The sequence below is a fragment of the Gossypium hirsutum genome, chromosome A11 (assembly GCF_007990345.1).
Source record: "Gossypium hirsutum isolate 1008001.06 chromosome A11, Gossypium_hirsutum_v2.1, whole genome shotgun sequence".
NCBI classification, from domain to species: Eukaryota; Viridiplantae; Streptophyta; class Magnoliopsida; order Malvales; family Malvaceae; genus Gossypium; species Gossypium hirsutum.
In genome coordinates this window covers 102,491,565-102,505,926 of record NC_053434.1, presented here as the reverse complement: position 1 = coordinate 102,505,926, position 14,362 = coordinate 102,491,565, and the positions used below count along the sequence as shown (strand labels likewise).

The following is a 14,362-nucleotide window of genomic DNA, read 5'->3' as shown; positions in this document are numbered from 1 at the left end:
GCGAGTCAACTGGGCACTAACTCAGCTGTATAACAACAAAATATCTTTACTGTACAAAGTAAATTGAAGTATTTTAATGGCCTATTTGTCATTTTATATCTTTTATATAGAAAATACACATATAATAGGATTTAGACTCAAGCCTTTATGGTTTTTAACCTTTATACTTCACCAATTCGACAATATTTTTTTATTTATATCAATTTTTTTATAAATATATTGGTTATATAATTCTTTTTTTCATCTACATCCTAAGTGTGTCATATTCTAGAATATATTATTTATTTTTTTGGTACATAACCAGAAATGTCCTCATTCGCTTTACGATCTGAATATGTTCCTGCTCGGGCTGAAGGTAGTATTTAGATAAAGCCCTCCCAACAATGACGACTCCAGATTTTGAACATGCTTCAAATGCCTAGGAAAGAAGAGTATATTTATTAATGAAGTTCTATTTACTGTGACAATCTCTCACAAGAAACATTGCTATCATGAAAAATAAGGAATCATATGTTTCTAAATCACATAAAATTCTAGTATTTTTACTCAAATTACTATGAACATGGCTAATAGGAACCTTTATAAACAAAATAGAAAATGCCATAATTGAGTCAAAATTTATTTCATAGCATGGATGGATCCAGGGGGCGGTCCCCCTTTGGAATTTTTAGATTTTTTTAATTTTATATACAAATTATCATGTATTTTAGATTGGATATCCACATTGTATAAAATTCGCCCCCTTAAGCCAAAACGTTATACTTTATATTAATAAAGTATGTTTCAATTTTTAATTATATAACTTTAATAATAACCAAATATTAATGTATGATGAGTCTTGAAAGACTAAATTTAGAGGCTCCATATGGACTTCAAAGTTGAATTCTAGAATTAATTGATTTGGCCCATACATATTAGGTTAGTGATTTTCTTGTATTTTGATTTGTTTGTCTTGTTAAGGAATTATCTTCCTCTGGTAAGGTGCCGACAATGCCGAGAGAAAAAGAAAGAAGTTTGATGCCTAGATTGAGAACACAGTAAAAAAAAATACAAATTATCTTTCTCCCGGCTCCTTACGCAAAAGACTTCTCGGTAAATATTTTTGCATAAATTATGTTTTTTTCAAATTATTTGTTTTCGTTTCCCTAATACGTTGTTGTTTAATATATTATTTCAATCTTCAGGTTTTTCGATTCAATTATGGTCAATAAAAAGATCGAACCTTTTTTTAAGAAAAGGGTGTCAGAAAGCAATAATGATCAATTGGTTCGTAAACCTTCTATTATCAGTGGAGAAAAATCAAAGATCAGATCTTCTCAAGCTCCTGAACAAGATATCATGTCTTTTAAATCCTAAGCTTCTGAACGCGATATCGAGTCTTCACAAGCTCCTAAACGAGATATCTAGTCTTCTCAATCCCAAGATCCTGAATGATATATTAAGTCTTTCCAAACTCCTGAATGAGATATCAGGTCTTCTCAAGTTTCTGAATGTCCTCGTAAGGTGTCGAGAGCCAAAATAAAGGAGTTTTATTCTTCTTCTTTAGAGCATGATCCGGGACTTCAAAATTCTATTTGGGATTACCCTCCAAATCAACAGGACGAACTCCATCAAGTTTACATTAATCTTGGGTCATATCAACTGATTCTTCTAAGTGAGGCTCCAACATCTCCTCATTATATTGACAAGAATGGATGATGATTTCTCCCATCTTAATACAAGTTATTCCCAGATTGGCTCGAGTTTTCACCAAGTAAGAATGTCACATATTGCCTTCCTTGTTTTCTTTTCAGCAATCCATTTAGACGTCAATGAAATACTTTTACAAGCCAAGGATTTCGATCATGGAAGAAGGTAAATGAAGGATCTAAATGTCCTTTTGTTACTCATATGGGTAAGGATGCAAATTCTTTACACAAGAATGCAATGAAAAATTATCTCGATCTTCATAACTCCTTAAAAAATATTGAGAGGATTATTGATAAACAAAATTTTGAACAAATTGCAAGAAATAGGCTACAGCTCAAGGTGTCGATAGATGCTTTTAAGTGGCCTGTATTTCAAGGTTGTACCTTTAGGGGACGCTCTGAAGCACAAGATTCAAGAAACAAATGTAACTTTCTTGAACTAATAAAACTCTTGGCTTCTTATAATAAAGATATGAGGGTAATTGTCTTAGAAAATGTCCCTCAAAAATGCATAGTATGTAAGTCCAACATTATTTCTATTTTGGAGAGAAAAATTTAGGGATTCAATCGGGAAGAGATTGGAGATTCAAACATTTTCAGTTTGAGTTAAGTGCACATTTAGTGGTCACAATTTTAGTATATTCATATTCTTGAATTCGTATCAGCCCCACAATCATAATGCAACACAACCCCAAAACCTGAAGTCCCTAGTTTTCTAAAGTGGAATCATCAACATTAAACTTCAAAGCTCCCTCTATATAGGGATCGCACTGAACATCGAATTTGTTTTTAACCAAAAAATAGTCTTGGACACATACGCTTGAGTCACCTTAAAAATTCCACTCATTAACGAAACCCCCTCCTTAACTGCCTTTAGCCAATAGTAAGCCATCGTTTTAGTTGGAAATGTTGAAACCAGAGAATCTGATTTACTTAGAAACTTACTTTTTGTGAAATCAGCCTTTGACTTTTTTCTTGATTTTATGTGAAATAGTATATTAGTTTCTTAATTTTGTTTCCCACTTTAGCATCTAAATAGTTTCAATTAGAATAAAATAGTTTTTCATTCTTGAAATTCTTCAAGGTATCAATTCCAAAACATATATCATTAATCCAATTATTTTTCCAATAACTAGAAATTGCATGACTGGAGATAAAAGATATTGGAGTTATCGGTCGATATCTCACCCAAACTGAAACAACGTCCAAAGAGAATCATGATGGATTTGAAAGTTTTCATACTCCTATCATAGGTTACAAGCTCAATGAAAACAAATATATTCCTCATTCCCAATCAGTTAAAATGTTCATTTGTGGTCGAGGAAAAATATTTTCAGTTGAATAACATTTTTTATATGCTTCTGTGCCCCTTATTTATTGAATCAAATGTTATTAGCCTTTAAAAGAAAAAAATTAAAGTGAAATTTTGTTAGAAATACCAGATAAGCAATATGTAACACCCCAAATCTAACCTAGATGTTATGGCTGAATTCGAAAGTGTCACAAAGTAGGGGTTTTGAAAATGGAGTTGTCTTGTCAGAACATTTACATTTTTATTCGAAAAAACCATTTATTTAGTTCATTTGCCAAAGCTTATTACAGCGAAGCCTTTAAACAGTTATATTTTAAAAACACTACCGTGTTTTAGAAAAACCTTTGTTTGCGTATAAATTTTCAATTTTTAAGAAAAACATTTTGCTAAAGCATGCAATTTATCAAATAGATAAAACCAAAACCCACAGTTATAAAACTACAAAGTCCAGAGAGTCTCAAAATTACAACTCTCCAATGTAAACCAAATTAATTAAATTTAAGCAATTTTACGAACGTGTGCTTACCACTGAGTCTCTATCGCACTGATCTGCCTAAGCTTGTGGATTACTTGACAAAATAGACAACAGATGTGAGTTTACGAAAGCTCAACGTGTAACCCATCAAAATTAAGCATTCCAACATACAGAATTATATATATAATCAGAAACAGATACAGTGTCAGATTTAGAATCAGATCCAGTCTTAGATTATTGAAGCAGATTTGCATCAATCCTATCCCCATCCTCTACACACCATCTCCAACCATCCCATCACACAATGTGGGGTTTAAAACGCCTACCCATCCCTACACACCACATTGTGCCATTAAGACACATATCAGAAAATATGCAGCCAAGCTGTCAGAATATAGGCGATTAACGCTGAACAAAATACTTCCTCCTCATATACAAATCCCACCCCAATAACAGATACAGGAAAATTAGATACAAATATAACAGATTAGACATGCTCAACAGGCTTATATATAGTTAACAGTTATACGTGTAGCAGTACAGTTAGGCATACATTCAATATCCTTCTCAGATCAAACTATCAGAACATTTTAGCATACAAATAGGAGTTTAATAGCCCTTATTGACCCTACAATAGGCCCACAGTCGATCGGAGTAACCCGTGCAACTTTTGGGAAAATTCCAAAATTAGGGGCCCATATGCCCGTGTAGCCTACCCTTGTGGGCCTACATGACTGTGTGGCCCAAACGCCCAACTTGGCCTAGCCCATATGGCCCACATGGCCTAGCCCGTGTGGCCCACATGGCCACACTCAAGCCACCACACGGCCGTGTCCTACGCATGGCCAAGCCTTCGTCATTCACATGGCAGTGCCTCGCACACGACCATCCACACGAGCAACCACACGGTTGTGTCTCACACACGACCATCTACATAGGTGGCCACACGCCCGTGTAGTGTCAACAGTGAAGTTTTTTGGCTTTCACTAAAGCTTGATTTTTAGTGTTCCGAGTACACATCTGGTACAGTTTTGATGATAAAACGACCCTGAGCCTTTTGAAACCTAAAAAATAGAGTACCTAACATCGAAATTAGCAATTAAATCACAAATTCCTCAAACCCAAATCGAGCGAAACACACTCACTTATCGCAATCACACCAGTTTACTCGCACAAACCAGACCATTGGAGTGGAATGACAAGCGTTGTTTTGCCTATCAAAATAAAATAAACCTCTTCAAAAATAAAATAAATAAATAAATAGGTAGAATAGTGGAAGAGGGTTGATCCACAGGGAGTTTAATGGAATTTTTGATTAAATTTCTTGTTCTCGACCTAGGAGCTGAAATGGAAAATAATAAAAAGGGTGATTTGAGAAGTAACAAGAAAATAAAATAAACAAGTAAAAGTGCAAAGAAAGATGTATTAAAATAAAAGCAATAAAATAAAGAAGATGAAAGATTAAGTTGAATAAACACGAGTATAAGAATCGCCTCGAGCTAGATTCGTCAATTCCCACGATCATCGAAAATAGATTTTTGCTCCGGGATTCATATCGGTTACAGTCTACGAGGCCCAACCCATCGTAACTTGCTTTTCTCTCATGTAACCAATCCTCCCAAGTCTATCTTCAAAAGTCGATTCTTAAGTAAATCAACCACATCTATCGCCATTAAAATACTTAGTTTTAAAACAGGAAAAACCCAACTCGGAAGTTGTCTTATCAAGAATCATTTTCGATCTCGTCTTTCCTTAGAGGACCACCGCTAAGAGTGTTCATAGGAAGTCGAAATGCCACAAGCCGATCCTTCCTCCCAACTGTAAAATTAAATGATTCCAGACCAACGGATCCTTTTTGATTTGAAAAACGTTTAAAAATTTTAGTAAGGCCGATTGCCAAACTATCTAAGTAGAAAGACAAAAATGTATCCCGAAGGGATTTAAGCAATATTCAATTCTCACGTGAGGAATTGATTCGTACTAGCTCTTGGCTTGAGAAAAATTAGCCAAGCATGATATTGATTATCATGCTTAACATGTTTTGATAATGTAAAAACATAAAATAAAATAAAGTAAAGTATAAATAAAACAAAGAAGAAAATTTTATTAAAAATGAAAACAAAGTAGCAATAAGAACAAAAGACAAGAGATACTTAGCCTTACCCAAAGGTGGGTATTTATATGCTTCAAATTCCCAAATCAACAAGGAAAACTAATCAAAAAAAGATAAGATAATATCTATAAAATTATGAAAATGAAATCCAAAATCCCCCAAATCACGTCAATAGATCAAGATAAGTTGTTTCCAGAATATTCCCCGTGTTGACTTCTGATTTGCCACGTCAGATCTGTGTCGTGCCCAGCATCGTGCCCACGACTCCAGCCGCGACAGAATAAGCGTCGTGCCCACGACTCCAACCGTGACAGAATAAAAAGAAAAAAACTACAGATTATGTCTTTTTGTTGCCATTTCCAGTATTGGGTTCACTACACAAGAAATAAATCAAATACAACCAATTAAGTAGTGAAAAATTCATAAGACAAAGGAATTAACAAGCAAAAAGTGTCAAATATAAGAGTACATCAAATTCCCCCTCACTTGTCTCATACTTGCCCTCAAGTATGTTTGAAATAAATTAATCAAAAGCTTCATCATCTTTCTCCTAAATCGTTGCAAGTCTTAAACAAAGTTATGAGAGTTCAAGTGCACAAAAAATAACGTGAGTAAAACATGAATAAAAAAAACGAATAGGTGCAAGCAAGAACAATTATTCAACCTTACCATTGTCTATCAATTATCAATCAAATTCTAACCTAAGCTTAATTCTTACCAAGATGCATTCAAATCACTCAAAGTGTTTCGGGTGTAGAAATCAAATTCACTCAAAGTCAAAATTTGAATAAGGGTCTCCATAGGCTTGTGGCAAGATCAATTCTCCACTACTTTAAAGAAATGAGATGCAAAAATCATTAGGACTTTTAATAAATGGTGTAATGGGGCTTAGGTAAAGGTAGGGAATAAGGCTAAAATGAGGTTAAAGAAAGTTAAGACAAGAGTTTCCCAACAAGTAACTATATCATGTCCACAACCTTAGAAAACATAGGCAACAAGAATAAGCAAACTAAACAAAGGTAGCTATAATGAACAAATCATCAAACTTTTTTTTTTAACTTTTCTTTTTTTTCTTTTTTTTTTCGAATTATTTTTTCTTTTTTGTGCTTTTTTTTTCTTTTTTTTTTGAACATTATCTCACAACCTTAAACTTATGCTCTTTGTCTTGTCAAGGGTGGAAGAGAGGAATAAATGAAAAGGCTCGGGTTTAAAATCTTGGTGAAAACAAAGAAAACGGGATTAGGCTTCAACTTGGTTCATTAAGGGAAAAGAAAGGGTGAATCCTAATGCCTAAATCATATTAATGCATCAAATTCCAATGTAATCTCAAAATGCATACAAGCCACAAGTTCTAGATTCCAAAGTCCAAATTGACACTCTCAGGCAAGAAAAAAGAGCATGAAAATATAATCATACATGCTAAAGGCTCAAGTTCTCACAAAATGGGCTAATTAATTAAGCTAGGTGAGAAATTCAACTAACAACAAGAAGACAAATTGTAAGGGTTGTCAAATTGGACTTACTCATATTATTCGATTATCAAGCATGCTAGAATTCAAGTATCTTTATGAACTAAAATAATCATAACATGCTTAGCGGCAAGCAACGACAAATGAGTTGTTCTTCTAATCAATTCAAACAAACATATCATCAAACAAATATGACAAGCAAGGCGAAATTAATGTCATCCTTTAGCCTCCCCCTCACTTAATCGTATTGTCCCAATACGGAAAAATAAATGTAAAGTACATTTAAGAACAAAGAAAGGTAAAGGATACTCCCCGTGATCAATGACGACGGCAGCCATGGCTGAGGTAAAGGAAGGAGAGTATTTCCGTGATGTTCTCTTCTAGGGCCTGGAGGGGTCTGAACAAACGACAAATAAAAAAAGTTTAAAATTGATGAAAAGTAAACAAATGGGTTGCCTTCCATTTAGCGCTTTGTTTAACGTCGTTAAGCTCGACATTTTCCTGTCAGATTTTTGGTTCTTCCAACCCGATTTCTTCAATTAGTTCGATTGGTGTGCTCTCGAAGAAAGGTTTTAGCCGTTGTCCATTAACTTTAAACCGTGCACCTGAGCTATCCTCAATTTCCACGGCTCCATGAGGAAAAACATTGATCACGATAAATGGTCCGCTCCACTTGGACTTAAGTTTTCCTGCAAAAATTTTTAATTTTGAGTTAAATAGGAGAACTTTTTTCCCAACGAAAAATGATTTAAATGAAATGCGCTTGTCATGAAATGCTTTTGTTCGCTCTTTATAATATTGTGCGCTATCGTAAGTGTTGCGGCGAATCTCCTCAAGCTCTTGGATATGAAGTTTCCGTGCTTCACCAACAGCGTTCATCTCCATATTACATTCCTTCACCACCCAAAATGCCTTATGCTCGAGTTCTATAGGCAAGTGGCAAGGTTTACCAAAAACAAGTCGGTAAGGTGACATCTCGATAGGTCCTTTGTAGGCCGTGCGATATGCCCACAACGCATCAACTAACATTAAGCTCCAATCTTTTCAGTTTGGTTTAACAACCTTCTCTAGGATTGACTTGATTTCTCGATTTGAAACCTCTGCTTGTCCGTTGGTTTATGGATGATAAGCTGTTGCTATCCACTAAGTCACGCCATATTTCTTCATAAAAGCTTCGATGACTCGGTTAACGAAATGTGTTCCTCTGTCGCAAATGATCGCTCTCGGAGTTCCAAATCTTGAGAAAATAAAATCACGTAAAAAATTAGTTGTGGTTTTCGCATCATTTTCTCAGGTGCCTTTCGTCTCTACCCATTTCACAACGTAATCAACGGCCAAAATAATGTATAAATTTCCAAATGATGAGGTAAATGGCCCCATATAATCGAGCCCCCACACATCAAAAATTTCACAGATGTGTATAGGATTTAATGGCATCTCACTCCTTCGACTTAGATTTCCGACTCTTTGGCACCTGTCACATGCTTTGCAAAAGTTGTAAGTGTCCTTAAACAAGGTTGGCCAATAAAATCCGCACTCAAGAATTTTGTGTGCAGTTCCTTTAGGGCCAAAATGTCCACTGCAAGCATAGGAATGACAAAACTCAAGTATAGATTTTACCTCGCTGTTACTTACGCATCGTCGTACTATTTGATCCGAGTAATTTTTCCATAAATATGGATCATCCCAAATGTAGTATCGAGACTCTCTTTTTATGCGTTTGATCTCAGATTGAGATAGATTGTTCGGAAATTTACCCGTAGCTAGAAAATTCGCCAAATCAGCGAACCATGGGAATGATGTGTGTGCTTCCATCAATGTTTCGTCTGGAAATTGTTCTCGTAGGGGAGGTTCGACTGGTGAAGTAGGTAAACGGCTTAGGTGGTCAGCTACTAAGTTTTCGCTTCCCTTTTTATCCTTGATTTCAAGATTGAACTCCTGCAGTAAGAGAATCCATCGTATCAACCTCGGCTTTGCTTCTTTTTTGTTCATCAAGTATTTCAGCGCTGCATGATCGGAAAAAACAAAAATTTTTGTTCCTAATAAATAAGAACGAAATTTTTCTAATGCAAAAATGATAGCAAACAGCTCTTTTTCCGTTGTCGAGTAGTTGTGTTGAGCCGAGTCGAGAGTCCTAGAGGCATAGGCTATCATGTGTGGTCCTTCTTTACTTCTTTGGCCGAGAATGGCTCCCACGCTAAGGTCAGATGCGTCACATACAATCTCAAATGGTAAAGTCCAATTTGGTGGTTGTACAATTCGTGCGGATATAAGCCTTCCCTTAAGCTCATCGAATGAATCTTTGCAAGATTGATCAAAAGTAAAATTCACGTCCTTTTGTAGTAATCGGCAAAGAGGTTGTGCCAACTTAAAGAAGTCCTTTATGAATCGTCGGTAGAAACCTGCATGGCCAAGAAAACTACGAATTTCCCTCACCGAAGTGGGGTATGGAAGTGAGCGAATTACATCAATCTTTCCCTTATCAACGGCAATTCCTTGGGCCGAAACCACATGACCGAGTACTAATCCTTTACTTACCATGAAATGGCATTTCTCGTAGTTTAAAACCAATTTAAATTCAATGCATCAATTAAGAACATAAGAAAGATTGGAAGGGCATTGAGAGAATGAATTATCGTAAATAGTAAAATCATCCATAAATACCTCTATTCCTTGCTCGATGTGATCGGAGAAAATGCTTAACATGCATCGTTGAAATGTGGCCGGAGCGTTGCAAAGACCGAAAGGCATTCTTCTATAGGCGAAAGTTCCAAAAGGGCAAGTGAATGTTGTTTTTTCTTGGTCTTCAAGCACCACCGGAACCTGAAAAAATCCAAAAAATCCATCAAGACAACAGTAATGTGTTTTTCCAGCAAGTCTTTCGATTATTTGATCGATAAATGGTAAAGGAAAATGGTCTTTTCTGGTTTGTGAGTTGAGTTTCCTATAATCGATACACATTCTCCAACCATTTTGTACTCTCTTCGGAATCATTTCTCCTTCGGCATTTTCGACCACTGTAATTCCAGTCTTCTTTGGCACAACATGGACTGGACTTACCCACTTGCTATCAGAAATGGGGTAGATAATGTCAGCATCTAGCAACTTTTGAAGCTCCTCCTTCACAACCTCCATCATTGGTGGGTTTAAACGTTCTGGCCTTCTCTCGTTGGTTTTCCGTTCTCCTCTGTTTTAATTTTATGCATGCAAGTGGATGGACTTAAGCCTTGGATATCAGCTAATGTCCATCCAATTTCCTTTTTATAGGTGCGCAAAACAGCAATCAATTCTTCCTCTTCCTGTCGTGATAATTCACTTGAAATGATAATTGGCAAGGTTCGGTTATCGCCTAAAAATTCGTATTTGAGATGCAATGAAAGTTGCTTCAATTCTAGTTGTGGCACCTGCAAAATTGAGGGAAGGGGTTTAGATGGAATTAATCGAGAATCAGAAATGGAGGAAAGAGTTGAAATGATTTCGCTTTCATCATCGAGATCCTCCAATTTCCTATAAAAATAAAAAAACAAATCAGTTTTGATAAAATCATCAGCTAACGGATCTATAATATCAATAAAATTTAAACTTGTGATGGAATTAGGATACTTCATAGCTTTGTACACATCGAATTTAACCACTTCCTCGTCAAATTCCATGGTTAAGATGCCGTTACGGACATCAATCTTTGTATGCGCTGTTGACAAGAAAGGGCGTCCAAGTAAGATTTCTGATACGTTGTTGCTGCGGTCATTTTCCATGTCAATAATGTAAAAATCAGCAGGGAAAATGAGATCGTTTACCTTTACCAACACGTTTTCTAGTACCCCTTCGGGTAGATAACTGACCGATCAGCTAATTGAACCGTCACTCGCGTCTCTTTTAATGGTTCTGTTGAAATTTTGTTGTAGACGCTTAGCGGCATGACATTAATAGATGCGCCTAGATCACACATTGCCCTTTTTATTCCGAATTTTCCTATTTTGCACGGGATTGCAAACATCCCTTGGTCCTTGTATTTCGGTGGTAGGCGTCTTTGAAAAATGGCCGAAATATTCTCGTTGAGGTTAACTTTTTCATTGCCGGATAACCTCCTTCGATTTGTGCATAAGTCTTTCAAAAACTTCGCATATTTTGGCACCTTCCGAATGACATCAAGAAGTCGAATATTGATTTCCACTTTTTTGAATATATCCAAAATTTCCTTCTCCTCTTCCTTTTTGTCACCCCTTGCAAGCTTTCCTAGAAAGGAATGAGGAGTCTCGTAAGTAGAAAAAGAAAGACTAGGAATGACTTTACCTGAGGTAGGCGAGGATTTTTCTTCTTAACTCTTCAAAGAAGTGTCTTCTTTGTCTTTCTCGATTTTCTCGGGCTCCTTTGTCGGCTCTGGTGAAATTACGGTACCACTTCGTAAAGTAATCGCGCTCACATTTTCTCTTGGATTTGTTTCAGTTTGAGAGGGCAATCATCCTTGAGACTCTAGGCGACCAACAGTTTGGGCTAGTTGGCTTATTTGTTTGTCAATTTCTTGGAGATGAGATTGTGTTTGGGTTTGGAATTTCTCTTGTGAAATGGCCAACTTTTCAACAATGGTCTAAAGAGAGGTTTTTTGTAGTGATTGATTTGGAAAGGGAGGTGGTCTCGGTTGGTAATTTTGGTTTTTGTTTCCATAGCTCATATTTGGATGATCTCTCCAACCGGGATTGAAAGTGTTACCGTAGGGATTGTATGGCCTTTGAGGAGGTCCTGGGAAATTATTTATGGCATTGACTTGGGCGCTCGTCTCATCTTGTAGCATTGGACATGAATCGGTTGGGTGGTTCGGCATCGTGCAGATTCCACAAACCTTCGCGGCTCCTATCTTACCTATGACAAGAGAATTGACAATATCAGTCTATTTGTTTATTTTATTTTCCAAAAAATGGTACTTACTTCGTGAACCCGTCGGCTAGGTTCACTTGAAGAGCCGAACTGTTGCGAGTTTGCGGCCATAGTAGAGATTAGAGTTCTAGCATTTTCTGGCGTCATATTGACGAGTGCGCCACCACTTGCAGCATCCACCATCATTTTGTCCATCAGAAGCATCCCTTCATAGAGATACTGAAGAAGGGTCTGCTCGGATAGGCCACGCTGCGGGTAACTTGCGCATAACTTTTTGAACCTTTCCCAGTAGTCGTAGAGAGATTCATCGCTCCTTTGCTAGATTCCCAAAATGCTTTGCCTAAGCTCGCTCGCCTTTGCCGCTGGAAAATACCTATCAAGGAAAACACGAGATAGTTCAGACCATGTGGTTATTGAGTTAGGCGGAAGGTAAAATAACCATTCCTTAGCCATTCCGGCTAAAGAAAAAGGAAATGCCCTTAGTTTGATTTGGTCTTCCGAGACTCCTTGCGGCTTCATGCTACTACACACCATGTGGAATTCGGTGAGATGTTTATGTGGGCTTTCGCTAGGAAGACCGTTGAATGTAGGGAGGAGATGAATTAACCCTGTTTTGAGTTGAAAAGGGGTAGTGCCTTGAGGAAAGGTAATGCAGAGCGGTTGTTGTACGGCGGGGGCGGCGGCAAGCTCTCTAATGGTTTGGTTCTCCATTTGCTCCAGTTCAAACGTGGGATTTTTATTGGATTAGTGGTGTTGGGAGATGGTCTTTCGTTGAGAGTTTGTTCCGGTTTACACGGTGGTGTCGTAGAAGTAGATTCCAGATTGGATTGTCGTTCTCTTTGCTCTTGCTGCTTCTTTCGTCGAAGTGTTTGACCGTGGTTTATACGAGCACTTGCTTCAATTTCCGGGTTATATTGAACTAGAGTCCCCGGGTTTCTCCTGGTCATAAAAATCAAACAAAATAATCAATAATTGCTTAAAATAAAACTCCCCGACAATGGCGTTAATTTTGTCAAGCGCCGTTTTGCCTATCAAAATAAAATAAACCTCTTTAAAAATAAAATAAATAAAAAGGTAGAATAGTGGAAGAGGGTCGATCCACAGGGAGTTTAATGGAATTTTTGATTAAATTTCTTGTTCTCGACCTAGGAGCTGAAATGGAAAATAAAAAAAAGGGTGATTTGAGAAGTAACAAGAAAATAAAATAAACAAGTAAAAGTGCAAAGAAAGATGTATTAAAATAAAAGCAATAAAATAAAGAAGATGAAAGATTAAGTTGAATAAACACGAGTATAAGAATCGCCTCGAGCTAGTTTCGTCAATTCCCACGATCATCGAAAATAGATTTTTGCTCCGGGATTCATGTCGGTTACAGTCTACGAGGCCCAACCCAACGTAACTTGCTTTTCTCTCATGTAACCAATCTTCCCAAGTCTATCTTCGAAAGTCGATTCTTAAGTAAATCAACCACGTCTATCACCGTTAAAATACTTAGTTTTAAAACAGGAAAAACCCAACTCAGAAGTTGTCTCATCAAGAATCATTTCTGATCTCGTCTTTCCTTAGCGGACCGCCGCTAAGAGTGTTCATAGGAAGTCGAAATGCCACAGGCCGATCCTTCCTCCCAACTGTAAAATTAAACGATTCCAGACCAATGGATCCTTTTTTATTTGAAAAACGTTTAAAAATTTTAGTAAGGCCGATTGCCAAACTATCTAAGCAGAAAGACGAAAATGTATCCCGAAGGGATTTAAGCAATATTCAATTCCCACGTGAGGAATTGATTCGTACTAGCTCTTGGCTTGAGAAAAATTAGCCAAGCATGATATTGATTACCATGCTTAACATGTTTTGATAATGTAAAAACATAAAATAAAATAAAGTAAAGTAGAAATAAAACAAAGAAGAAAATTTTATTAAAAATGAAAACAAAGTAGCAATAAGAACAAAAGACAAGAGATACTTAGCCTTACCCAAAGGTGGGTATTTATAGGCTTCAAATTCCCAAATCAACAAGGAAAACTAATAAAAAAAGATAAGATAATATCTATAAAATTATGAAAATGAAATCCAAAATCCCCCAAATCACGTCAATAGATCAAGATAAGTTGTTTCCAGAATATTCCCCGTGTTGACTTCTGATTTGCCACGTCAGATCTGCGTCGTGCCCAGCGTCGTGCCCACGACTCCAGCCGTGACAGAATAAGCGTCGTGCCCACGACTCCAACCGTGACAGAATAAAAAGAGAAAAACTGCAGATTATGTCTTTTTGTTGCCATTTCCAGTATTGGGTTCACTACACAAGAAATAAATCAAATACAACCAATTAAGTAGTGAAAAATTCATAAGACAAAGGAATTAACAAGCAAAAAGTGTCAAATATAAGAGTACATCATGGAACTATTGCTTCACTACCGTCTCCTATGCAAC

General features: G+C 36.7%; 1 protein-coding gene across 1 annotated transcript; it reads right to left on the bottom strand.

Moving 5' to 3' along the window:
* Positions 1 to 7,561: 7,561 nt before the first annotated feature.
* Positions 7,562 to 8,032, bottom strand: LOC107957538 (uncharacterized). Its single transcript, XM_016893074.1, has one exon. The coding sequence runs from the start codon at positions 8,030 to 8,032 to the stop codon at positions 7,562 to 7,564; it is 471 nt and encodes a 156-aa protein (XP_016748563.1).
* Positions 8,033 to 14,362: the final 6,330 nt, after the last annotated feature.

Coding starts and splice junctions, on each gene's coding strand:
- LOC107957538 (XM_016893074.1), bottom strand. CDS start 8,032: ATGTCACCTTACCGACTTGTTTTTGGTAAACCTTGCCACTTGCCTATA.